We start from the raw sequence: 27,441 nt of genomic DNA, 5'->3' as shown, positions 1-27,441 counted from the left end.
TGCTGTTCTACAGGAGTATATGTCCTGGGCCACTCTGTCCTCCCCAGACGGTACCAAGGAGCTGTGCTTCTCCAAAGTGCTCCAGGATCTCCCAGCCCCACTGGTACCAGAGGAAGAGTCCTTCACCTCCATGGTACTGAGTCAAGAAGGCAAGGCCTCTGACACTGCAGACTTAGAAGGAGATTGGGGCCTTTTGGGAGCTGGCTCTTGTAGTGGAAGACCAAGGTCCTCTTCTTCGCTACCTTCCTTGAGTCCTCCATGGTCTTCCCCCACCCCTCTTAGGAAAACCTTAGCTGAGGTCAGGCACTGGAGACAGATTATAGGAGGCAGTCCCTGGACCTGACTTAGAAGTGGGTTGAAAGGAATGCTCCATCATCCAAAGCTTCGATTTGGTTTCCCGATTCTTCCATGCTCTAGATTTTAGAGTCAGGCAGAAGCTACTTTTGGGAGACTTGGGACTCTCCCAAGCAACAGCAGCACTTAGATTGGCCATCACTGACCAGACAGCTTCCCGACAAGAGAAGCAACATTTGAAACCTGGGAAGCCAGGCATGCCCAGCCAGGCCAAATAAGCTCCCCAGGGGGAAAAAAAGGGGTGGGGGAGGGAGGAAAAAATCCAAACCTCTCACTACTATCTATAACTAATTCTAACTAGACACACTAAACTAACAATAGAACAACAGCAAAACATGTTGATGCATGCACAAGGTGGACACACTAGAGCTCCATCTCAGTCCGAGGTTGTAAAGAAGGAACTGAGGGCAGTTTGCCTGCTATATAACCTCGGTGTGTGTGGCATGAGGTTGTATAGAGGGCATGCATGAACTGAATGGACACTGCCTATGGAAAATCTCTAATCAAGGTTCTCAAGAGGCACATGCACATCTGAACTAACTAAAGTAGAGCATCCATAGCGACACTACTCAAAGAAGAACAAACATTTCCTCTGCAATATTTACAACTGAAATGTGATGCACTGTGCTACTACAGGATAACCTAAAAGTGAGATTGACTAAAGAGACCAGTCTACTTTCACAGTCCAAGTTGCATGCAAAAGATAAACAAATATCATAAATGGTGTAAAGTATGTTTGATTTTGAAGATCTCTGTAGCTATAATATCCAATATGTTATTAGTGCTATAGTTAAGGATTTTTTTCAGCGGTTTTATTCAGACCATATCCTCTGAGTGCAGGATAAAAAAATTAGATTAAAAAACCTAGACTGATAGATCCAATATACTGTTAAAGTTATTGTTAGTGATTACAAGAAAGTTCTTTTTACATACAGAAGTCCTAAAATAGAAGTTGTGAAACTCCAGCAGAAAATCCCTAACTAGTTGACACAGTATTGTGATGTATTTGCAGTTTTCACATCACTTTTCTCCTTTTTTCTTGATTCTCAGGATTCTTAGGTCAGCAATTGGATCACAGCTGTGAATGAAACTCTTGTTGTAACTCTTTAATAAACCTATCCTCTTTCCTATTGATACTTATTAATTTTACTTAAATTCCAACAACAACAAAATTATGAAACATCACAGTTACCATCCTCTTTCAGGCGTTTCCAGTTTATAAGTTTTGTTTCTTTTTTACAGATCTTATTCACTTGTGTGAGCCTCAAAGCCTGGTCCTTCCTCTGCATTAACTGCTGCTCAAATGCAATTCTGAAGGCATCTGCCATTATATACGCTTCTTCTTTACTCTTCTTCAGAGCTTCACACTATTTTTAATTAAGAGAAAAATAGAATGTATCACACAAACTAGGAAACCAAAGCAGTTAAAAAAATGTAGACTGTGTCTATTAACAGATAGTAGGACTTCTTATACTATCAGGGAAAGAGCACCGCCAACACAGACACACTCATACCAGGCCTTTATGGTTGAATGGAGATAGAGGAGGAGCTAGCTCAGTACTTTTAGGGAAGTGATGACATCAGTCCTTTCTTCAAAACAATCTTTTTTTTCTTTTTAGAAACAAACTAAACACTATTTTGTTAAAAGAATAATTTTGAAGTGGGGATTGAAATCCTTACCCCTGAATGTGTGTGTGTATATATCTACATACACACACATCCTCTTCACTAATTGCCTCTCCTGCAGTACTGTTTGCCCTTCCAGAACAGCTTGAAGAGGAGCGGGAATCTTGCATGCCAGTTACACTCAGCACTGCTGTCACAGCTAGGCTGTGAACATGTGCAATACAGTTCTATGTTATGAGAAGTTGAGGCACTAGTGTCAAGGAGAACAACCCATGTACAACAGTGCCACGATAGCATCATTTCCAAATCTGTGCTGCTCTTTGGAAAGCGTACTGTTGCCCTACAGCTGCAGGACATTGAGGAAGGATACCATATTTATAAAAGTAATAAAACAAAACAAAACAAAAATGCACCACACAAATTACGGCTTTAACTAAATCTATTCTTTAAGCAAGATAGATAGGAAACACTTTTTCAGACATGATATAAATGACTAGAAGAAAGTCACAGTTGTACGTCTTTAAAAAAGAAAACGATTGTAGGACTTGCTTTTTTTTAAACAGACAAGCTATTTTCCCCCAAACGTTCTTGTTCAGGGTACATTCCTGACGGACATTTTTAGTTCACTTTACTTTTTCTTTGCCATTTTCCTGTTCAATCCAAATGAATCTTCAAATTGATGACAACTTCTGTGGAGGACTGTTACATATGCACAATGGACCTTTCAAAATAATACTTAATCTTACAGTCTCAAGATTTCCAATGGGCTTCCAACAAACTAAAACTAGAACTCACAAATATCATTTTCCATCTTTGAGGGATGGAACTTAGGTTATTCAATTTTAATTGTGTTTCTGTGCCGCTGTATTTATTATTTGTATTGCAGTAGTCCTAAAAAGTCTAAATCAGGATCATAATTCTATTGTGCTAGGAGCTGTACAAACACATGACCCTATTGTGCTAGGAGCTGTACAAACACATGACTATTGTGCTAGGAGCTGTACAAACACAAAAAGTCTAAATCAGGATCATAACTCTATTGTGCTAGGAGCTGTACAAACACATGATCCTATTGTGCTAGGAGCTGTACAAACACAAGCTGTACAAACACAATCATCCTTAACCCAAGGGGCTTAAATATACTTTGAGAAGATGCAACAAGTAAATGTGACAAACAACAGGAGGAAAAAAGAAGGACTGATATAGGGAACAATAAGTTCACATGGTTTCTATAGGCTAGCTCTGTGTAAAACTTCTGAAAAATTTCAATGTACCACACGTGGGTTCTCTCTCTCTCACACATACACATATATATTAATAAAAGTGTGGCCACAACTGGATATCTGCAAAAGGCAGCACTCTTAAATTAGGAGTGTGTGTGTGTGTTTATACACCTACACACTTATACCAGCTAACTCTAAGCAACAAATCAGTTTAGACTTTAAATTTGTAACATCCATTCAAACAAATGCATCATACCTCTTAATAATTAAGACTAGTATATGATTACCATGCTCAGGATCACCTATATTTAGCTTTAAAACAAGACCCTCATGCAGCAAATCTTTTTTAAACAGTCAAATTCCAAGAACATCCTTGTAAAGGAGCAGCCCTGGAAGGTCAGGACTGCTCCCCTGTCAATTAAATATAATTCCACAATATATATGCTATTGGGCCATAAAGTATCCATTCACTGTATGTTGTGAGGTACTCAAAAGGATTACGTGGGATTCAGCAACTGAACATAAGATTAATAAAATCAAAGCAAATCTAGACTCATTTTACAAATCCTTTTCTCAATCCTGCAAGCTTTTTATAGCATATAAAACATTAACTTATGTTAACAGATTACATTAGGGCTCCAATACAACAAGGAGCAGTTGTTGCTATTTTCAAGTCCTCTTTGAATCCTAGGAATGATGATAATGTGCTATACAGGGATGGTGCTTTTACACCTGAAAAGTGAAAAAAGTTATGAAGCTGTGTACGCGTTTCCTGTTCTTGGCCTTTTTTTCCCTTTACTGATCAGTAAGAGTTTAAAACTATCAATTTGCTTAAAAACACCCACAACTTTTGAAGTACTCATAATTACAATTTGGAGAAAAATTGGGCTCTGGTTTAAAGGCTGCCGCATCTTGCACATAATCAACTGTGGCAAAGATTGTAAGAAAAATAAGGGAGCAGTCCATCTCGGTTAAACAACAGGAGGAGAGATTTATAATGCTAGCAACTTGGATTTAAGAAAAAATTATGCCTGGACTATAGAAGATTGTATGAGTTGCAGAAGTGATATTCCTGATCTCTAGGGCACAGTTTTCCTCTATGGAAAATTGCCACACTTAATACCTGAAGTTAGTGCTGAAAAACTGATTTGGAGGCAAAAAGATTTCTCTGCCTCTCATGGAGTTCCTCCCTCTCTCTGGGAACTGCTAAATCCTCCCTACCAGTTGTGACTTAAACCTAGTAAAAATGGCTAGTAGAGAAGTTTCCTGGTATAGATATACTGGCAAACCTTCCTAGTATAGATGCAGCTTATACCAGCGAGAGTGCTTTTGCTGGTATAGGTTATACTGGTTTATCTAACAAAATATGCTACACTGGCAAAAGTGCTTTTTTGCCAATATCACCATCTACAATAGGGCTTTTGCCAGTATAGAAATGATGTAAAACAAAAAATTACTACACAAGCAAAAGTTTCTAGTGTGTTATTACTACTACTAATTTGTATTACCATAGCATTTGCTAAAGCCTGCAGAGACTTTTGAAAAGCACTATTTTGTTTTTGAAATGTACTAGATTCAAATAGCAGGTATACTCTAAACTTTTTCATGAAAAAGACATCTATGCTGCTCCACATCCAACTTAGGCTACATTACCTCTTGTCTGAGCTGAAGGAGTTGCTTTCGAGTTGCAGCTGACATTTTAGCACAGGAACAGGGCTCTCCTCCAGGAGCATTACAGGTGCAGGCTCCAAGAATCGCCAGCTTCAAATCCAAGAGCATTACACACCAGTTACTCAAATACCTCTATGTGCACACACAAAGTAATTTAAAAAATCTAGATCTTTACCAATAAAAATATCTTGAAATCCTAGTGGAATAGGGGTTAGGGAAACCCACATTATCTACACACACATGCCATTTATTTTTAATTAAAATAAACAAGTAATAAAAACTATTCAAACTTTACAACATTCATCATCAACCGCCCCTCCCCTCCTTCACAATATTTTCTCTATTACTAATCATGCCAGTTTGGTATTTGCAATATCTTGGGCAGAGGAGGAGAAGGGAAGTAAACCCTTTTGGAGAGCATCCCCATAAGAGTTTAATGTGCTTTAACGTCACATATTTAGTTAATTCTTGACTGTCCCCATGTAGACAAGCCGAGAACAGAAAAAATTTCAAAGTCAGGGACAGATACTAGTGCTATATTATACGCTCTGATTTTATCTGGGACATGTGCATGGATAAACTTTTTTTTTTTTTCCCCTTTTTAGAGTTTACCTGTTTGGGTACATAAAACCTGGAAAGATGTATTCTGCAAAATTAAGACTATGATTATGTTATGGAGGTCATGGAATCTGTGATTTCCAGAGACCTCCGTGACATTGGGGAACTGCAGCAACCCAGCCTCTGCCGGCAGCAGGGGACCTTCTCGCAGCAGCCCTGCCGTGATGGGCAGTGGGGGACCCCTACAACTGATCAGCCACTGCCCCTGGCAGGGCTGCCCAAGCTGCCTAGCCACCAGTGCTGCTGGTGGGGGACCCGGAGCTCTCTAGCTACAGCAGGCAGTGGGGGGACCCCGCAGCTCTCCAGCCGCCGCAGGCAGCGGTGGATCCCCACCAGCTCCCAGCCCCACAGGCGGCAGGGGATTCCCTCACCAGCTCCCAGTCCTGCGGGCAGCGGGTGCCCCCAGAGCACCCCAGCCACCACCAGTGGTGGAGGGTCCCTGGCAGCTGCTCAGCCACCGCTACTGGTGGGGCCCCCCCTCAGCTCCGAGCCCAGCAGGGAGGGGGAGATTCCCCCCCCCCACAGCTCCCTGCCACTGGGCATGAGTGGGGGGCCGCAGCTCCCAGCTGCTGCATGCAGCGGGGCAGGGTGCTGGACCCTCCTCCCTCCCCATTTTGTCAGTCATGCTTTTAGTAAAAGTCAGGGATGGGTTACGATTTCCGTGAATTTTTGTTTATTGCCCATGATCTGTTGTGATGGGGTGGACTAGGCCTATAGGCCCTCTGCTGGAGACCTCAGGGTCCTGCCACACTCATCCCAGGTAAGGAGCAGTGGTGAGATCCTTCAAGCAGGCTAGAGTGGCTGCAGGGGAAGCAGCCAATCAGGGCCCAGGAGAGCCCTATGAAAAGGAGCTACAGGGGAAGTTCCTTGCTAGAGCTGGATGAGCATGGATGGTGTGGCTGGCTGAGGGAACTGCAGCACAATGGACAGCCCAATCCTAGTAGGGACCAGGGGAGCAAGGAAGAACTCCTGGCTGGCTACTGCGTCTGAGCTTAGAAGAGCCCTGAGCTGGAGTCTGGAGCAGTGGGGGGGCCTGGGTCCCCGCTTCCCCATAGGCCACTGGGGAAGGGCCTACAATTGGACATCAGTAAACCCGCAGAAAGGGACTGAACTGTCAGAAGGCCCTGCTGAAGACTGGGGCCAAAACAGACTAAAAGAGCAAAACCATTGCCTCCAGGGAAGAAATGTCAAGCTATTCCCTGAATAAATGGGTAGACAAGGTATTACTGACCTCATCAGCCTATGAATAAGTAGCAGTCAGATATTTAACAAATGTGGACATACCCACACATATTGTATATTATGAGATTATTAAAAGGTTGAGGTGCAGATTTTAAAAATGCTTAAGTGATTTAGGGGCACAAATCCCAATGACTTTCAATGGCAGTTGTGCTTCTAAATCCCTTAGCTTTTGAAAATGTTCTCCCTAGTTGTAACTGAATACCTAAGTAATAAAGAGACCATTACGTTGTCATCTTGCTAGAATGAACATTTCCAGGAATGTGGATTCAACCTGTCATGTCATACTATTTTTCCTTGTCAATAGGATTCTCCCCCTGGAAAGTTAAGGAAGTCTTGGATATATTCCAGCCTGCTCTCTGGAAATCTCAGACCTTGAATCACATACACTAGATTCTTGGTTGTTCGCCATCATTTTTGCCACATTTGCAGCATGACAGACAGGATAGTGGAATATCTTCCACTGACCAGGAGCCTGCTAGAAGCATGGCTTCTACCATACAGCATATGGACAGTCAGAAGAGTTGTCAGTATGTTGATACTGCTCCCTGAAGACCTCAAAATTGGTCTCCTCTCATAAGAGAAGTGCAGAGCTTGAGGAGATAGTGCTAAACCCATTGACATTAGTAGGATATCCTGATGATTCTTCAGTCCGCTCTTCCTTTCCACAACAGTAGCAAAGCAGATAATTGCCCAGCAGGCTCAGACCATTTATTGCAAGCACTCCATTAATAACAGGAGGCATATTTCTCATTTGCTATAAAAGTCATACTGTATTCTGATGCATTATCAAAATGAATTTTTGGAAGGAAATGTTTCATGAAACTTCATTAACTGGTCAAACAAAATGTTTAAAAAAAACCACACACATATCTTCCAACCAACCATACTTACTGAAATAAAGAAAACAAAATTCTCACTTACTTCAAGACCTGTAATTTCTGTAAAGCCACTTTTATTAATGGACATATTTTCCTGAATTATTTTCTGTTGTTTTACATCAAGCATTGCAAGAAATTCCAAGCGCTGTTGATTCAAAACTATGAAATTCAACATTGAAAATAATTAGTTTTTCATGCTTCTAATCTCTCAATATCTGACTTTGCTTACCAAGAAATTATGACAGAGTGATAGCTCTCCTACAGTTAAGGTTAAAATCAGCTTTCTGTTCAAAGCTTGACTCTGCTGAGTGCTCTAAAATCTACACTATTAGCTGTATTGCTTTGTAATGTGGTGTGCTGGACATGGGTTTCCGTTCGTGATCCAAATTTGGGGCCATTTGACCAAAGCATACCAAGATACAGACCCCGAAAAAACCCAGCTTCTCTTAAAGTTGAGAGTTTCTGGCAACTTTTTTTTTTTTTCTTACAGCTAGAAATCAAAACATGGCTCAGATCATTGCATCAGGGTCTCCAACATTCAAGGGTTGCCCCAACGAAGTGCCTGGTATCCAGCAGCCCTTTGGGCAAAATCAAATTAAAACATTATTTGAAAAAGATTTTGCTTCTCCAGTTAGGCTCTTTGCAAGCCTCGTGCTTATTCTCATTTCCAATAGATTATACTAAGAATGCATGGACAGAGGAGATAACAGGACTGTTACCTGCATATAAACTTGATAGCTCAAGGGGATAAGTAGTAGTCCTTTGAATCTGACTCATCCAGCCAGTGTCTGTTCAAGTCACACCGTGCGTGAAAAGGCTCGATGGCATATTGCTAAATCTGTCTGTTAGTGGGTTTACTTTGGGATAATATATTTTTGAATTTAAAAAACAAGTAGACGTGAATGTTTGCTGAGAGGTGAAAGGGGTTTGCTGTAGGGCTGTCAATCGCAGTTAACTCATTAACTCAAAAAAAAATCACGATTAAAAATATTAATTGTGATTAATCACAGTTTTAATCGCACTGTTAAACAATACAGTATCAATTGAAATTTATTAAATATTTTGGATTTCTACATTTTCATATATATTGTATTCTGTGTTGCTACTGATCATGATAGAACAGACACGATTTTTTTTTTAAAGTTACTTCATTGTAAGCTCATTCAGAGTGCCTTACTTCATTATTTTAATGCAAAGAGTGGCAACTAAAACAACTACCAGTGTGGAAGAAAAGATTTCAATAGTCAAATCATACATCTAACATGAATTTTGAGTCTACATTCAACCTATCATTCTGCCCTGTCTTCCTCATCCCAGAGAAAATACCCCAAATCTGCAACGCCAGTAGGACAAGGAAGAAAAAGTCAAAGACAACAAAGGTGGGGCTCTGTTGCTAAAGGTGAATATCCTATGATCCATCACAAATATGTCAGTGACGCTCCAACAGGTTGCTAAAGAACAGTGCTCAAGTTATGGCAAAGAGTCACATTTTAAAAGGAGATCGTGAGTGTGTCTCTCTCTCTCTCTCGCACACACACACATCCCACTCCTTATTATATTATGTAAAATATCAGTACATCCTGAAGTCACAGTTATGAAGGTAAGTTGAAATGAATGAAAAATTTTGTAAGCCACATCTGGCTTAAGATGGTATCTCCAGACATCAGCTGCTAAAGAAGTTTTCCAGATCCAAAGTTAAACAAAGCAAGATCAGATGAACATGAAGGCACCACTGAATAAGAATGTGTTGGCTCTTAAAGTAAAATAAACCTCTTTTGTGACACGACAGGTGCAATCTTTACCACCATGGCTGGCATACACCCCCATTTCCTGGGACTCGGAGCTTTCATCATCCTGATCCTGAGGGATGTCCTGACCAGACCGAAGAGAGGGACCTGGATAACATCACCACCCCTATGAGCTCAAGCTGAATCCCAAACACCATCTGGGATGAAATGGGATCAGACTTACAATAGCTCTAGCCCACCTCAAGTAACTTCTTCTCTTTTTCCCAAAAGGACAGTTATGATCATATTTAATACCATCTAAAAGTTTGTCAACCAAGGGGATTTTCCTTCTAAAAGGATGTTTAATAATATGTTTGCCATGGTAAGCAGGCTGTGATTTCTGTATAACAAATCCCAAACCTTGTTTAACATAGTTTTTGTCCAACATTAAACAACGTTAACACCTTTGGCCCATATATTCCAAATAAATTAATACGACAAACCCCTTATGCTTAACGATCTGTTCCAATTTGAATTTAGACACTCATTACATTCCCAAGACCTGAAGAACTCTGTGAAGCTGTCCATTCCATCCACAGAAGTTGGTCCAATAAAATATATTACCTCACCTATCTTGTGTCTCTCATTAAAAACAGTACGTTTAAAAAGGGTAAAGTATTGAGCTATGCAGTGTTTGCTTACTTGCATTTTCAGATTTAAGAGTTCTGACTTCGTCTGTTCTGAGCTTCAATGTTTCCTTAAGGGCTGCATTTTCACAATATATCCTGCAGAAGTTGGAAACAAACACAGACTGTTTTAGCTTTGAAATAGTTATTTTAAAAAGGACTCAAGTTAAAATCAGTTGTGTCTTAAAATGTTTTCCTTAGCTTTTATATATATCAATATCAATTAGAATTACTGAAAGATTAGAGAAAAATCCCCCTGCCCTACTTTTTTTTCAATTTGCTTACTCTGTGCCTCTGACAAGACTGTGGGCTGGTCTTCACTACCAGAGAGATCTACGCTGCTGCAGCTGATGCATCAGGGTTCGATTTAGCAGGTCTAGTGAAGACCCGCTAAATCAATGGCAAAGCGCACTCCAGTCGACTCCGGTACTCCAGCTCTCCAAGAAGAGTAAGGGATGTCGACTGGAAAGCGTCTCCTGTCAATGCAGCACAGTGAAGACATCGGGGTAAGTCGACCTAAGCTACATAGACTCCAGCTATGTTATTCACTTAGGTCGACTTACCCCCATAGTGAAGACAAGCCCTGTGTGTGGAAGCAGTTTCCTATTTTGTTTGTGAAGATTTCCCACAGCAATGGAAAGAGAAAAAAATATGTAGAAGAAATGGAAGATACTGTATCATAAAATTACAAAAACTGGCAGAGGGTTGGTACAAATAGCAAAATATAGAACCTGAAACTGCTTTTAACTCTTTAAAAAAAACAACAGCTAGATATTAAGCTGATAATGTCCCTTCTACAGTCAATGATTCTTCGTGGGAGATTCTGCTAATAATATTTAGTGTACTGCCCATTATATAACAAACACAAAAAGAAACAAAAGTGCATATTCAAAGCCTTGCAAATAAGAAACATTTTGAAAATCTCGAACAAGTAAAATGGAACATAAGATACCTGTAAAACACCTGAACTTGAGAGAAAATGGAAGATACTATATTGTCACTGGGGACAGTCATTAAAAAGATATGTAAAAAATACATAATTATGGTACTTTGAAATATTTGTTAGACAATCCATAATGTCCATGAAAGGTTAAAATACAGTGATTTTATTGGGCACATTTGTCTGTTACGATATGGCTTTGTCCTTAGCAAACAGTGCAAACTTCCTGTTTCCTTAATTACGGTTCTAAAACACATCTGTTCTTTTAATTCTGGAGTATATCAAAATGTAATGCACTTCACCTTGCATTTAAATTTTTCCTGTTCCTGGAAGAGAAAGGGACACAAGCCTTGTTTCCATACAATTTGTTCTGATATTGTATTAATAAGACTTTTCCTGGCACATCTCCGGAGTTTTTATTAAAATACATTTATTTACATCTCATGGTTTTGGTTTTGTTTGTTTTTTAAACAGTTAACTGGTGGACTGAAATCTCTTCCTTTAAATATACATCTTAAAGGCAAAAGACCCACACTTTTCATCTTGTTGCCTCAGGGATCAGAAAACCTTTTGAAAAATTGATTGAACTCTTGAATTATTGCAGTTTTCTAAAACTGTTTCTCAATTTCAGTTTCCAATCGAACTTTATTCTGGCCTACTCAGCAACTCTTGCTAGACAGCACACAAGTTCCTCTTCTATGCAATTCTAAGCATTAACAGAGTACCGATATACCGTTTTTTTCCCTGGCCCTTTTTGTGTGATTCCACAGCATGTGAGATCAGCTGCGGTGCTCACATTCATGCACTCATGATTTAAATCAGGGGTCTCAAACATGCGGCTATTTTCTCAAACATGAGTTATTTCCTGCGGCCGCCAAGCTCCCCTCCCCCGCTGCTCCCCAGCGCACCAAATCCCCGCTCCTCTACCTACCTCCAGGCGTTTCCCGCTGCCAAACAGTTGTTTGGCGGCACATAGCTAGTTTCCAGAAGGGAAGGGGGAGGAGCAGGGAGCCACACGCTCAGGGAAGGAGGCAGGGAAGAGGCAGGGCAGGGGCGGGTATTTGGGGAAGAGGTTGGAATAGGGGCAGGGAGGGGCCAGAGTTGGGGTGGGGTCTTTGGGGAAGGAGTTGAGATGGGGGCAGAGAAGGGGTGGGAAGAGGCAGGGCAGGGGCAGGGCCTCATGGAAGGGGTGGAGTGGGGGCAGGGGCCGGGGGCAGCAGGGGCAGTGCCTGTGATGCGGCCCTCGGGCCAATTTATTCGTCTTCATGTGGCCCTCCTGGTAATCTGAGTTTGAAATCCCTGATTTAAATGGTAAGGGTCTGATAGCAAGCCCTTATATGAGAAGCCCTTAATTCTGGAACTTCCTTCCTCATTAGCTGGACAAAGGCAGAGTATGACCATCAGGACATGCCAAAAAGGCCTGCCTATCTGTTATACTCAAGCTTTCAAGAAGAGAGGATGAATTAGGAGGGTGTAGGTGTTTTTAAAGAGTATTTGTTGATAATCCTGATAGGTTAGATGAGTAGGAAAGAGCTGATAATTTACAAAACATAACAAACAAATACATAATAATCAAATAATTTACATGTACTTATTCCTTTGTGTGTTTTTAAAAAATCTAATATCTTCACTGGAATAATTGAAATTCTGCTGTTTGGACTTCAGAGAAGTTACTCATGTCTTTAAATACTCAAAAGAAAAAGTCTGGTGGGAGACTGCTTCTTAGTGCTCTCAGTGTCTGTTATTGGATTACTAATTCAGTGTTTTTGGTTTGTCCTACATACCCAACAAATAACAGCTGCTGTCAGTCAAAAAGCAATTTTTATTAAAATGTGGGGCAAGTGGTCGTATCACATTCCACTTGAGCACACTCTTACTCATAGTCATAGTGTAAAAAATAAAAATATCATTAACCATTGTTTGACACTACTATATGTATGCATGTTTTCTACACCTCATTAAATAAAATGTTAACTTATAAATAGTTTTGTACCAGTTGGTTAACATAAGGAAAGACACTTAATTGAAAGCTCAAATCAGCAAAGCCACTTAACATATACTCTTCAAACAAGAGTAAAGAATTGCGAGTTAACAACTATAGTGCTCAATACTTAAAAACTAACATGTCTAGCATACTGATGAATGTTAAATACTTCTGAAATCCACAAGTAAATTAACATGAAGAACCAGAAAATCTGGTATGTTGGGGCATACAGATGACATTAGAAAAACTTCACGCAAGAGTCAACAAGATATTTAAAAATCAAGAGATTCCATAATTGGATTCAAATACCTGTCACATTTTTCTGACAATGTCTCTTCTATGTTTTTAAATCTTTCCTGATCAAATTCAATTTCCCATTGCAAAGTATTTATTTCCTAAAAAGAAAAAACAGCAACAGTTAATTACAGGAATGAGTCTAAAAGCACCACAATATTTAGTTAAAAAAAAAAAAAATGTCCATAGTTCCAGACTTTGTATCCAAGGAAACTCTTGGTTCTGCTTTCCCTGATGTCAGAGTTCAGTTTCACTCTGTTACACCGCCAACTAACAGTTCTCTTTAAATTTAAACTGTTTTTAAAAAATACTTAATTGGTAATTTTACATGACTCGTTGAAACTAACTATACAGGAGATTTAAAAATAAACACACCTAGATTAATAGTGTGGAAAGCATCTGTAGGCAGCTTCCAGATTTGGTTACAAACTGCTGGAATATTTATCAGGATTTACAACATGGTATTAGCTTGTCCTTTTCTCTGAACATAGTCGGAGGGCAATGTGACAGACTACAGGATTGTCTGTACACCGAGTTGCATTGGTTTAAGGTGTGATTTTAAATGGATTTAGTTAAACTGGTGCAAGTCTGGTTTAAACCAGGTTTATTTTGGTTTAGTTTAAGATTATTAGGAACGGATTTAAAATAAACTGAAATAAGGGCTTGGCTACACTTGCAAGTTAGAGCTCATTACATTAGCCCAAGGCGCCCTAACTCCTGAGGTGTCCACACTGGCAAGGCATGTAGTGCACCTGGACTCTGCACCTGGAGCACTCCTGATAATCCACCTCCATGAGAAGCATAAAACTTGCTGCACCCCGGCTGAAACACCCGGGTGTTACAAGTGTTGACGATGTGTTGCATTACTGTGATTGGCCTCCGGAAACGTCCCATAATCCCCTGAAGTCAAGAGGCCGCTCTTGTCATTGTTTTGAACTAGGCTGCAGGCATGCGTATATCCCCTTTCAAAGCTCCTTTTCTGACAGCCAGCATGCGTATCTGCTCTGGGACAAAGCAAACCATTACTGTGGAATGCTGTGTGTGAATGAGTGAGAGAGAGGTGGGGGGAAGGAGAGGGTCTGCAGCTGTCTGAACTTACAAGATAGCATGTTGACACACTCTCTGCCCTCCAAAGCACACTGTCTCTCCCCCCACATACACACAACACACTCCCGTCACACTCCACCCTCCTCCCATTTGAAAAGCACTCTGCAGCCACTTTTTGCAAATACAGACTAACACGGCTGTTACTCTGAAACCTGTCAAATTGAAATTATTTGTATAAAGAATATCAGTATGTGTAGAAATCAGACCTAAATCTGGATGTAGCAGATAAAATTACTGCTTGACAGATGGCACACTGTTAGATACATACTGAAAAATTCCCACTCTGCTTTAATGGTTTTACTGTGAAATTTTGTCACCACTTCTCTGCAGTGGTGACAGTTAGCAACAATCTTCCACTGAGAGCACAAGAGGTGTGTTTTACCTAAATACATTAGGCTGCACTCAAGTGGATAATGGTAAAGTTCTCCAGTATCCAAGTGACACTATCTCATGGTAACACTGCAGTAAGGTACCTTGTTCTACACTCACCTTTTTGAAGAAAAATTCTCCAAACCGTCAGTGTAATGGAGAAATTGATGGTGTTAGCTGCTTTTGAGTAATAGTTCACTTGGGAGAGAGATCACGTGATTATCCTCCTTCTAACATGCTATCATTCCAACTAATCCCTTTGCCTCACTACATAGCAGTATATAGTAGATGAAGAGGAGAAGCAGGTTTTCTGCATATTAGGAGTGGCACTATTAATAGCTTTAGACCCAAGTACAATTGAGTCAGAGAACTGGTTATAACATGTTTTTCTCCTAACCCAACTACAATTATATAACCCAATTATAGTGTACAAGGAAACTGCACTGTATCCAGTAACTGTACTAAAGCAGTAGGGATTTCCAATGTCCTGCCTATACTACAAATTGTAAGTGTTGTAGCCAGGTGCTGCAACTCAGTTTTATTTGCAGTGCGGACAAGTCTTCAGGATGGATTCCATGTGTTGAGGCAGTTAGGCCAGACGTTTTCCACAGGCATTCATGTAATCCCTATGTCTTATTCAGAAGGAAAAGCTGCCTCTTTGTGGCATATTACAGTATAAATTCACTGTGAATTAATACTGTTCACTTATGCATACTTAATTGCCAGATAAAAGGTGGAATTCTGTGTCCATATGTCATAAATATAAAGGGAAGGGTAAACCCCTTTGAAATCCCTCCTGGCCAGGGGAAAGCTCCTCTCACCTGTAAAGGGTTAAGAAGCTAAAGGTAACCTCGCTGGCACCTGACCAAAATGACCAATGAGGAGACAAGATACTTTCAAAAGCTGGGAGGAGGGAGAGAAACAAAGGGTCTGTGTCTGTCTGTAGTCGTCTTGGCCGGGGACAGAACAGGAATGGAGTCTTAGAACTTTTAGTAAGTAATCTAGCTAGGTATGTGTTAGATTATGATTTCTTTAAATGGCTGAGAAAAGAATTGTGCTGAATAGAATAACTATTTCTGTCTGTGTATCTTTTTTGTAACTTAAGGTTTTGCCTAGAGGGGTTCTCTATGTTTTTGAATCTAATTACCCTGTAAGATATCTACCATCCTGATTTTACAGGGGGGATTTCTTTATTTCTATTTACTTCTATTTTTTATTAAAAGTCTTCTTGTAAAACACTGAATGCTTTTTCATTGTTCTCAGATCCAAGGGTTTGGGTCTGTGGTCACCTATGCAAATTGGTGAGGCTTTTTATCCAACATTTCCCAGGAAAGGGGGGGTGCAAGTGTTGGGAGGATTGTTCATTGTTCTTAAGATCCAAGGGTCTGGGTCTGTAGTCACCTAGGCAAATTGGTGAGGCTTTTTACCAAACCTTGTCCAGGAAGTGGGGTGCAAGGTTTTGGGAAGTATTTTGGGGGGAAGGACGCGTCCAAACAGCTCTTCCCCAGTAACCAGTATTAGTTTGGTGGTGGTAGCGGCCAGTCCAAGGATAACGGGCGTAATATTTTGTACCTTGGAGAAGTTTTGACCTAAGCTGGTAAAGATAAGCTTAGGAGGTTTTTCATGCAGGTCCCCACATCTGTACCCTAGAGTTCAGAGTGGGGGAGGAACCGTGACATGGTGGCAGTGGTGGAATCATGTCACGGTTCCTCCGCCACTCTGAACTCTAGGGTACAGATGTGGGGACCTGCATGAAAAACCTCCTAAGCTTATCTTTACCAGCTTAGGTCAAAACTTCCCCAAGGTACAAAATATTACGCCCGTTATCCTTGGACTGGCCGCTACCACCACCAAACTAATACTGGTTACTGGGGAAGAGCTGTTTGGACGCGTCCTTCCCCCCAAAATACTTCCCAAAACCTTGCACCCCACTTCCTGGACAAGGTTTGGTAAAAAGCCTCACCAATTTGCCTAGGTGACTACAGACCCAGACCCTTGGATCTTAAGAACAATGAACAATCCTCCCAACACTTGCACCCCCCCTTTCCTGGGAAATGTTGGATAAAAAGCCTCACCAATTTGCATAGGTGACCACAGACCCAAACCCTTGGATCTGAGAACAATGAAAAAGCATTCAGTGTTTTACAAGAAGACTTTTAATAAAAAATAGAAGTAAATAGAAATAAAGAAATCCCCCCTGTAAAATCAGGATGGTAGATATCTTACAGGGTAATTAGATTCAAAAACATAGAGAACCCCTCTAGGCAAAACCTTAAGTTACAAAAAAGATACACAGACAGAAATAGTTATTCTATTCAGCACAATTCTTTTCTCAGCCATTTAAAGAAATCATAATCTAACACATACCTAGCTAGATTACTTACTAAAAGTTCTAAGACTCCATTCCTGTTCTGTCCCCGGCCAAGACGACTACAGACAGACACAGACCCTTTGTTTCTCTCCCTCCTCCCAGCTTTTGAAAGTATCTTGTCTCCTCATTGGTCATTTTGGTCAGGTGCCAGCGAGGTTACCTTTAGCTTCTTAACCCTTTACAGGTGAGAGGAGCTTTCCCCTGGCCAGGAGGGATTTCAAAGGGGTTTACCCTTCCCTTTATATTTATGACACCATATTTGACAGGTTTCAGAGTAGCAGCCGTGTTAGTCTGTATTCGCAAAAAGAAAAGGAGTACTTGTGGCACCTTAGAGACTAACCAATTTATTTGAGCATAAGCTTCCGTGAGCTACAGCTCACTTCATCGGATCCATTCAGTGGAAAATACAGTGGGGAGATTTATATACATAGAGAACATGAAACAATGAGTGTTACCATACACACTGTAACAAGAGAGTGATCACTTAAGGTGAGCTATTACCAGCAGGAGAGCAAGAGAGAGAACCTTTTGTTGGGATAATCAAGGTGGGCCATTTCCAGCAGTTGACAAGAACGTCTGAAGAACAGTGGGGGGTGGGGGGGGGAATAAACATGGGGAAATAGTTTTACTTTGTGTAGTAACCCATCCACTCCCCGTCTCTATTCAAGCCTAAGTTAATTGTATCCAGTTTGCAAATTAATTCCAATTCAGCAGTCTCTCATTGGAGTCTGTTTTTGAAGTTTTTTGTTGAAGAATTGCAACTTTTAGGTCTGTAATCGAGTGACCAAAGAGATTGAAGTGTTCTCTAACTGGTTTTTGAATGTTATAATTCTTGACATCTGATTTGTGTCCATTTATTCTTTTACGTAGAGACTGTCCAGTTTGACCAATGTACATGGCAGAGGGGCATTGCTGGCACATGATGGCATATATCACATAGGTAGATGTGCAGGTGAACGAGCCTCTGATAGTGTGGCTGATGTGATTAGGCCCTATGATGGTGTCCCCTGAATAGATATGTGGACACAGTTGGCAACGGGCTTTGTTGCAAGGATAGGTTCCTGGGTTAGTGGCTCTGTTGTGTGGTGTGTGGTTGCTGGTGAGTATTTGCTTCAGGTTGGGGGGCTGTCTGTAAGCAAGGACTGGCCTGTCTCCCAAGATCTATGAGAGTGATGGGTCGTCCTTCAGGATAGGTTGTAGATCCTTGATGATGCGTTGGAGAGGTTTTAATTGGGGGCTGAAGGTGATGGCTAGTGGTGTTCTGTTATTTTCTTTGTTGGGCTTGTCCTGTAGTAGGTGACTTATGGGTACTCTTCTGTATGTAATATTCTGTACTTGTCTAAATCCCACTTGTATATCTATAAAATGCCCATGTATTGGACACCTTAAAGGCTCAGTACCAAGCATAAAATTGCAGTAACGTTCCTTAGAAAGTCAGACAGCTGACAGTCTAACATTTGATTAGAGATACAAGTTCAAGTCTTAAAAAAATGAGTTAAAATAGTTTCACTCACTATCCTTGCCCTCAACTCTCTCCACCAGTTTCTAATGGATCTACATTTATATTCCTATTCTCAGAATGTCTCTCCCCCGTCTTGCTCCCCTATGTTTGAAAAAGCCACCCACCCACTCATAAAAAATGAGAGAGAAAATGACTAAAATTGGAGAGCTGGACACTTAACTCTCTTAAGTTCCTTTGAAAATCCCAGCCTATAAACAAAGTGCTGTCAAATTCACAAAGTGAACAAGTTGAAAAACATTATTTTTTCTGTCTTTTCAATATAGTGATCTTAAGAATTATTTGTAAATAGAAGGTACAAATGTTCAGACATAAATGTGATAAGTTAACATTGTCTCCTTAAAGCTAAGTGGGATGAGACTTCTGTCAGCAAAACTTAAAACAAATAAAGTCAGATATGTATTATATTCAAAAACAGAGGGACCACCTTTGTCACTTCAGAATAAATCCTAAATTATTGGTTTAGCCTCACAAATTACAAGGAATAAAGCCACTATGATATTAGCATGATTTTGCAGAGACAAGAAGTCTGCACCCTTACCTTTTCTAAAGCTCTCTTTTGTTCCTCAGTTTTTTGAAGCATTGCTTTTGTATGACTTGTGGCTTTATTAAACACTGTCTGTGAAAAAGATGAACAACAACAAGATCATATAGATAAATCTAACAGTATTATATAACTAAATTAATGTATCATTTTACATCATGTGGAAACTGCCATTCTAGACTTACAGGTGGTATAAAGGATTATAAGCTTTGTAAGAAGAAGCTTGGCAACATGTGACCTCCAGAAGAGGTAAGCGGAATGTCCGGGTTCCAGTAACACAGACACAGGTAACTAACCGCTTTCATGTTCTCTCCACAGGTATCGTTGCGGAGAGTGGACCAGATGATATGTCTGGGGCGAGAAAGCAGAAGGAGACTCTGCTGGTTGGAAGGCCAGAGATGCACTGTCCTGAGGTTGGGAGTTCCATGACCACCACTCCCAAGAGGAGAAGGCGGGTGGTGGTGGTCGGGGACTCTCTCCTCCGGGGGACTGAGCCATCTATCTGCCGCCCTGACCGGGAAAACCGAGAAGTCTGCTGCTTGCCGGGGGCTAAGATTCGCGATGTGACGGAGAGACTGCCGAGACTCATCAAGCCCTCGGATCGCTACCCCTTCCTGCTTCTCCACGTGGGCACCAATGATACTGCCAAGAATGACCTTGAGCAGATCACTGCGGACTATGTGGCTCTAGGAAGAAGGATAAAGGAGTTGGAGGCGCAAGTGGTGTTCTCGTCCATCCTCCCCGTGGAAGGAAAAGGCCTAGGTAGGGAGCGTCGAATCGTGGAAGTCAACGAATGGCTACGCAGGTGGTGTCGGAGAGAAGGCTTTGGTTTCTTTGACCATGGGATGGTGTTCCATGAAGGAGGAGTGCTGGGCAGAGACGGGCTCCATCTTACGAAGAGAGGGAACGCAGATAGATGACTCAGTCCCCCGGAGGAGAGAGTCCCCGACCACCACCACCCGCCTTCTCCTCTTGGGAGTGGTGGTCGTGGAACTCCCAACCTCAGGACAGTGCATCTCATGCCTTCCAACCAGCGGAGTCTCCTTCTTATATACAAATGCACAAAGCCTTGGAAACAAGCAGGGAGAACTGGAGATCCTGGTGATGTCAAGGAACTGTGACGTGATTGGAATAACAGAGACTTGGTGGGATAACTCACATGACTGGAGTACTGTCATGGATGGTTATAAACTGTTCAGGAAGGACAGGCAGGGCAGAAAAGGTGGGGGAGTAGCACTGTATGTAAGGGAGCAGTATGACTGCTCAGAGCTCCGGTACGAAACTGCAGAAAAACCTGAGTGTCTCTGGATTAAGTTTAGAAGTGTGTGCAACAAGAGTGATGTAGTGGTGGGAGTCTGCTATAGAGCACCGGACCAGGGGGATGAAGTAGATGAGGCTTTCTTCCGGCAGCTCACGGAAGCTACTAGATCGCATGCCCTGATTCTCATGGGTGACTTTAATTTTCCTGATATCTGCTGGGAGAGCAATACAGCGGTGCATAGACAATCCAGGAAGTTTTTGGAAAGCGTAGGGGACAATTTCCTGGCGCAAGTGCTAGAGGAGCCAACTAGGGGGGGCGCTTTTCTTGACCTGCTGCTCACAAACCGGGTAGAATTAGTGGGGGAAGCAAAAGTGGATGGGAATCTGGGAGGCAGTGACCATGAGTTGGTTGAGTTCAGGATCCTGACGCAGGGAAGAAAGGTAAGCAGCAGGATACGGACCCTGGACTTCAGGAAAGCAGACTTCGACTCCCTCAGGGAACGGATGGCCAGGATCCCCTGGGGGACTAACTTGAAGGGGAAAGGAGTCCAGGAGAGCTGGCTGTATTTCAAGGAATCCCTGTTGAGGTTACAGGGACAAACCATCCCAATGAGTCGAAAGAATAGTAAATATGGCAGGCGACCAGCTTGGCTTAATGGTGAAATCCTAGCGGATCTTAAACATAAAAAAGAAGCTTACAAGAAGTGGAAGGTTGGACATATGACCAGGGAAGAGTATAAAAAGATTGCTCGGGCATGTAGGAATGAAATTAGGAGGGCCAAATCACACCTGGAGCTGCAGCTAGCCAGAGATGTCAAGAGTAACAAGAAGGGTTTCTTCAGGTATGTTGGCAACAAGAAGAAAGCCAAGGAATGTGTGGGCCCCTTACTGAATGAGGGAGGCAACCTAGTGACAGAGGATGTGGAAAAAGCTAATGTACTCAATGCTTTTTTTGCCTCTGTTTTCACTAACAAGGTCAGCTCCCAGACTGCTGCGCTGGGCATCACAAAATGGGGAAGAGATGGCCAGCCCTCTGTGGAGATAGAGGCGGTTAGGGACTATTTAGAAAAGCTGGACGTGCACAAGTCCATGGGGCCGGACGAGTTGCATCCGAGAGTGCTGAAGGAATTGGCGGCTGTGATTGCAGAGCCATTGGCCATTATCTTTGAAAACTCGTGGCGAACCGGGGAAGTCCCGGATGACTGGAAAAAGGCTAATGTAGTGCCAATCTTTAAAAAAGGGAAGAAGGAGGATCCTGGGAACTACAGGCCAGTCAGCCTCACCTCAATCCCTGGAAAAATCATGGAGCAGGTCCTCAAAGAATCAATCCTGAAGCACTTGCATGAGAGGAAAGTGATCAGGAACATCCAGCATGGATTCACCAAGGGAAGGTCATGCCTGACTAATCTAATCGCCTTTTATGATGAAATTACTGGTTCTGTGGATGAAGGGAAAGCAGTGGATGTATTGTTTCTTGACTTTAGCAAAGCTTTTGACACGGTCTCCCACAGTATTCTTGTCAGCAAGTTAAGGAAGTATGGGCTGGATGAATGCACTACAAGGTGGGTAGAAAGCTGGCTAGATTGTCGGGCTCAACGGGTAGTGATCAATGGCTCCATATCTAGTTGGCAGCCGGTATCAAGTGGAGTACCCCAAGGGTCGGTCCTGGGGCCGGTTTTGTTCAATATCTTCATAAATGATCTGGAGGATGGTGTGGATTGCACTCTCAGCAAATTTGCGGATGATACTAAACTGGGAGGAGTTGTAGATACGCTGGAGGGGAGGGATAGGATACAGAAAGACCTAGACAAATTGGAGGATTGGGCCAAAAGAAATCTGATGAGGTTCAATAAGGATAAGTGCAGGGTCCTGCACTTAGGACGGAAGAACCCAATGCACAGCTACAGACTAGGGACCGAATGGCTAGGCAGCAGTTCTGCGGAAAAGGACCTAGGGGTGATAGTGGACGAGAAGCTGGATATGAGTCAGCAGTGTGCCCTTGTTGCCAAGAAGGCCAATGGCATTTTGGGATGTATAAGTAGGGGCATAGCGAGCAGATTGAGGGACGTGATCGTTCCCCTCTATTCGACATTGGTGAGGCCTCATCTGGAGTACTGTGTCCAGTTTTGGGCCCCACACTTCAAGAAGGATGTGGATAAATTGGAGAGAGTCCAGCGAAGGGCAACAAAAATGATTAGAGGACTGGAACACATGAGTTATGAGGAGAGGCTGAGGGAGCTGGGATTGTTTAGCCTGCAGAAGAGAAGAATGAGGGGGGATTTGATAGTTGCTTTCAACTACCTGAAAGGGGGTTCCAAAGAGGATGGCTCTAGACTGTTCTCAATGGTAGCAGATGACAGAACGAGGAGTAATGGTCTCAAGTTGCAGTGGGGGAGGTTTAGATTGGATATTAGGAAAAACTTTTTCACTAAGAGGGTGGTGAAACACTGGAATGCGTTACCTAGGGAGGTGGTAGAATCTCCTTCCTTAGAGGTTTTTAAGGTCAGGCTTGACAAAGCCCTGGCTGGGATGATTTAACTGGGAATTGGTCCTGCTTTGAGCAGGGGGTTGGACTAGATGACCTTCTGGGGTCCCTTCCAACCCTGATATTCTATGATTCTATGATTCTATAAGCTCTAGGAGTTTTGGAAGAAGGAAAGGGAGGGGAAGCAAGATAGAAATTAGAATATGATTTTAAGGTTTGATATCTCAAAACCTGTAAAGGTTAGAACTAACCAGCATATGCTTTTGGAAAGCTGGGATATCAAGCCCTGTTTTTGAAAGACCAAACTTTAAATCTGTCATTAGTCCCTCAGCTTAGCTGTTCTTTTTGGCACTAGTTAAGGACAGAATATAGAAAATGCAGAACCTCAGACTGGTTTTCAGTTCCTAGAACACATGTGCGTGGAGACTCATGGAGAGATTAGGTATTTAACTCCCAAAATTAACCTGCTCACTGGTGACAAATGTCGGCACCTGTGAATCAAAGGGAGCTCTTCTTGACCATAGGTTTTATAGATTCCAAAAGCCACATTTTGCTTTCATGACAAGGAGCAACCACTTCTTAAAAACTTAAGTAGATTGATATAGCATTATCTATAAAAACAAAACAAAACAAAACAAAACTGTGGGTCAGAGTTGTGAGTGCAATTCCTTACTGACAGGTTAAGTCACATACACTTCCTCATATCAACAGAATCATAAGGAAGATAAAGAAAACTCTTTAAATTAAATTTACATTTAAACTGATTACAAAAATCCTAGTGGTTTTAGTATTCAGGATGTTAAGCTTTCAATAGCTGGGCTGCAACCACAGCTGTGTTTCAACTCCTGCTAGTCTTTGTTATTTTTAAAGTTTAGCAGCATTTCAAGAACATAGGAATGGCCATAATGGGTCAGACCAATGGTCCATTGCAGCACAATATCCTGTCTTCTGACAGTGGCCAGTGCCAGATACTTCAAAGGGAACAGAACAGAAGACATTAATTTCAAATGATCCATCCTGTTATGCAGTCCCAGCTTCTGGCAGTTGGCAGTTTAGGGACACCTGGAGCGTGGGGCTCTGTCCCTGACCATCTTGGTCAACAGCTACTGACAGACATATCCTCCATGATCTTAACTAATTTTTTTTTGTAACCAGTTATACTTTTGGTCTTCATAGCATCCCAGGCAATGAGCTCCACAGGTTGAATGTACATTGTGTGAAGACATATGTTCCTTATGTTTCTTTAAACCTGCTGCATATTAATTTCATTGGGTGATCCCTCATTCCTGTATTATGTCCAGGGGTAAAGACCTCTATTGTATCACTCCTTAGTTGTCTCTTTTCGAAGATGAACAGCCCCAGACTTCTTAATCTCTCCTTCTATGGAAGCTATTCCATACCACTAATCATTTTTGTTGCCCTTCTTTGTACCTTTTCCAGTTCTAATAGATCTTTTTTGAGATGGGGCAACCTGAACTAAATGCAATATTTAAGGTGTGAGCGTACCATGGATTTATATAGTGGTATTATGATATTTTGTTTTTTTATTTCTCTCTTTCCCAGTGGTTCCCTACATTCCATTAGATTTTTTTGACTGCTGCTGCACATTGAATGGATTGTAACAGCTAATTTAGAACCCATTATTTTGAATTCATAGTTGGGATTATTTTTTCCAATGTGTATTACTTTGCACTTCATAGAATACCACAGTTGGAAGGGACCTCAGGAGGTCATCTAGTCCAACCCCCTGCTCAAAGCAGGACCAATCCCCAATTTTTGCCCCAGACCCCAAATGGCCCCCTCAAGGATTGAACTCACAATCCTGGGTTTAGCAGGCCAATGCTCAAACCACTGAGCTATCCCTCCCCCCTGTCAAATAAGTCTCAAAGAATTCTAAAGATAGGTGAGACATGATTTCCCTTTACAAAAGCCATGTTGACTCTTCCCAACATATTGTGTTTATCTGTGTGTCTGATAATTCTGTTCTTTTCCCAAGAGGTTCCCCAGTTCCTAATAAACCTAAAACCCTCCTTCCTACACGATTGTCTCATCCATGCACTGAGACCCTTCAGTTTTACCTGTCATTCTGGCCCTGCGTATGGAACTGGAAGCATTTCAGAGAATACTATCAGGGAGGTCCTGCACTTTAATCTCTTACCTAGCAGCCTAAATTTGGCCTCCAGGACCTCTTTCCCTATGTCACTGGTACCTACATGTACCACAACCACTGGCTCCTCCCCTGCACTGCACATAAGTCTGTCTAGATGTCTCATGATATTTGCAACCTTCGCACCCAGAAGGCAATTTACCATGTGATTCTCCCAGTCAACACAAACCCAACTATCTATATTTCTAATAATTGAATCCCCCATTACTGTTACCTGACTCTTCCTAGTAACTGGGGTTCCTCCTCAGGAGAGGTATCCTCAGTGCAAGGATACCATGACATCATCTGGAAGGAGGATCCCAACTATGGGATTGTTTCCCTACTATTGGATTGTTTGCCTCTGCTTCAACTTGACAAAAAAATATTAAAAAAATCAAAAAGATCCTTTTTTCTTTTAAGGCCTGTCTATGTTACAAAAGTAACTTTCAAGGACCCAGGGTACTGTATGGATGACCATTGACCCAGGTACAATGCCGATACAATTTTAAATGGACGGGACCTAACAGTACTGTAAATGGATTGTGTAACCACACTAAAACCTTAGAAATTGATTTTAATAGTAAACAAAAACATCACAACACATACAAAAAAGGGATACCCTAATAGTTATTAGGTATTGTCTCTTATTATGAGAGATCTGGGCATGAACTGAAAGGAACCTCTAATTTGTGATGAAAGACACAGCACAGGAAGTAACATTAGTAAAAGGAGTCAAGGGAAGATAGCATCCACTGAATAAAGTGGATAGATCCTATAAGGTCAAACTACCAATGTGCTATTATAGCGGAACCTCTTTCAATAATAGTTGTGACTGTGTGTGGAAAGGAGTAATAAAATCATAATTGCTAGCTCTTTAATATTCAGGTACAGTTAATACTTTAAATTAAAACCGTATTAAATAAGCTGTTAATTTAAAAGCACTTCTTACCATATTTTGCAGAATTTTAAGTGCTTCTTCTTTTCCTTCAAGTTGTCTCTGCGATGCTTCAAGCTCTACTTTTAAAATCTCTACCTCCTGCAAAAAAACAAAAACATAAAAACTAAAATAAAAGCCAGAACAGTCTTGTTATGTCTCAACAAGTTGTTACCAAATGAGCTCCCTTCACAAGGTTAATCTTTCCTATTAATATGATTTACAGCTTGTTTCCAATATGACATAATGCTAATGAGAATGCAAATTTAAACAAAATGTATAATCAAGCATACATACAATTACTATTTCTTCCCATTCTCTGCAAATGTACTTTAAAAACATATGATTTCATTCTGTAGTTCTTTTGTTTCATGTTTATTCTGGCACAGGCTTTTGAACACTATGCCCTGTTCTGCTCTCTCCTTTTAATTTGCTACAACAGTCTATGGATATTATATAATATATGGATACTATTCTAGCATTATTTTGTATATCGATAATTAAGCAGCTGTCCAGGTAAAAAAGCTCCTACCCAACTGTATCCTCATTTGGATGCCTGGATCACCTTCCCTTCTCCTCTTACAAGGAGGTCAGTTTGCAATTTCCAAGAGTTAAAAAGAAAAACCACTCACTCCCTCTGCCCCTCTTCCATTTCTGGTGAGAAGCAACAATGACCTGCAAGCACACACACACAAACACAAAAGTTCTGTCTTGGAACTTTAGGTGAGTCAGAGCAGAAAAGCAATGTTAAGGACAAGGTCTCAGACAAAAATGTCCCAGATTCTTTTAACTGAAGTTCATGTTAAAAATAAGAAGTCAGTCATATTAACAGATGAAATTCATTTTGCAGATTTGTAGGTGGTAGAAACCTGACTGGCTGCCAGAACTAGATTCTGCTCCAAAATCGATGCTGACAACCAGCATTTGTTACAATTCCACTGATTCAGCAACTGATACTGAAATGTGCCTGTATTTGGAGGACTGACTTGGGTGTCCAAATTGAGCCATTCAGTTGAATATCTCAAAACAAATGGACAAAAATAAACATTGGTTGAACAGATAATGGCAATTGATTCATTCAGTACAGAACATGATTATATGTGCCCTACACAATCAAGAGTTCAAGTATTTTAGCGTTTCAAAAGTAGTCCTTTTCCTAGAAAATGACAATTTCCTTATCCAGTGATTTTAGCCTTCAATCTAGACTATATAGGCACATGTGCTTTGTATTTAGTTTCCACCTTACATTTGGTCTCCAGAAGCAGCACACGCCAAATCTTTGGCAAATCATTCCTTTGAAGTACTTCATGTTTAAACTGCAGGACTAAGTAGAGAATTTCAATAAAATATGTTCTTTCTCTCGCCAACAGATTCTCAGATGCATGATGCAGAGCAATCCTATTGAGTACAGAGTGCCTCTTGGGAGTTGTTGAACACCTTCAACTCCCACTGAATTTAGTGGA

General features: G+C 41.3%; 1 protein-coding gene across 4 annotated transcripts in view; it reads right to left on the bottom strand.

Annotated features, from left to right (window-relative positions):
- CCDC125 (coiled-coil domain containing 125) overlaps positions 1 to 27,441 on the bottom strand; it is a 46,088-nt gene that overhangs the window by 11,077 nt on the left and 7,570 nt on the right. For all 4 annotated transcript variants that reach the window (XM_073344351.1, XM_073344352.1, XM_073344353.1 and 1 more), the window contains exons 4-10: positions 25,994 to 26,080; positions 19,151 to 19,228; positions 13,259 to 13,344; positions 10,042 to 10,124; positions 7,656 to 7,771; positions 4,857 to 4,964; positions 1,547 to 1,721 (exon numbers count right to left, since the gene is read on the bottom strand). In XM_073344351.1, coding sequence (XP_073200452.1) covers positions 1,547 to 1,721; positions 4,857 to 4,964; positions 7,656 to 7,771; positions 10,042 to 10,124; positions 13,259 to 13,344; positions 19,151 to 19,228; positions 25,994 to 26,080 — 733 coding nt within the window. The remainder of the gene's footprint in view (positions 1 to 1,546; positions 1,722 to 4,856; positions 4,965 to 7,655; positions 7,772 to 10,041; positions 10,125 to 13,258; positions 13,345 to 19,150; positions 19,229 to 25,993; positions 26,081 to 27,441) is intronic.

Source organism: Lepidochelys kempii, chromosome 5 (assembly GCF_965140265.1).
Source record: "Lepidochelys kempii isolate rLepKem1 chromosome 5, rLepKem1.hap2, whole genome shotgun sequence".
Lineage (NCBI taxonomy): Eukaryota > Metazoa > Chordata > Testudines > Cheloniidae > Lepidochelys > Lepidochelys kempii.
Note: the sequence above shows the minus strand (reverse complement) of the source record. Positions and strands in the feature narration are given on the sequence as shown.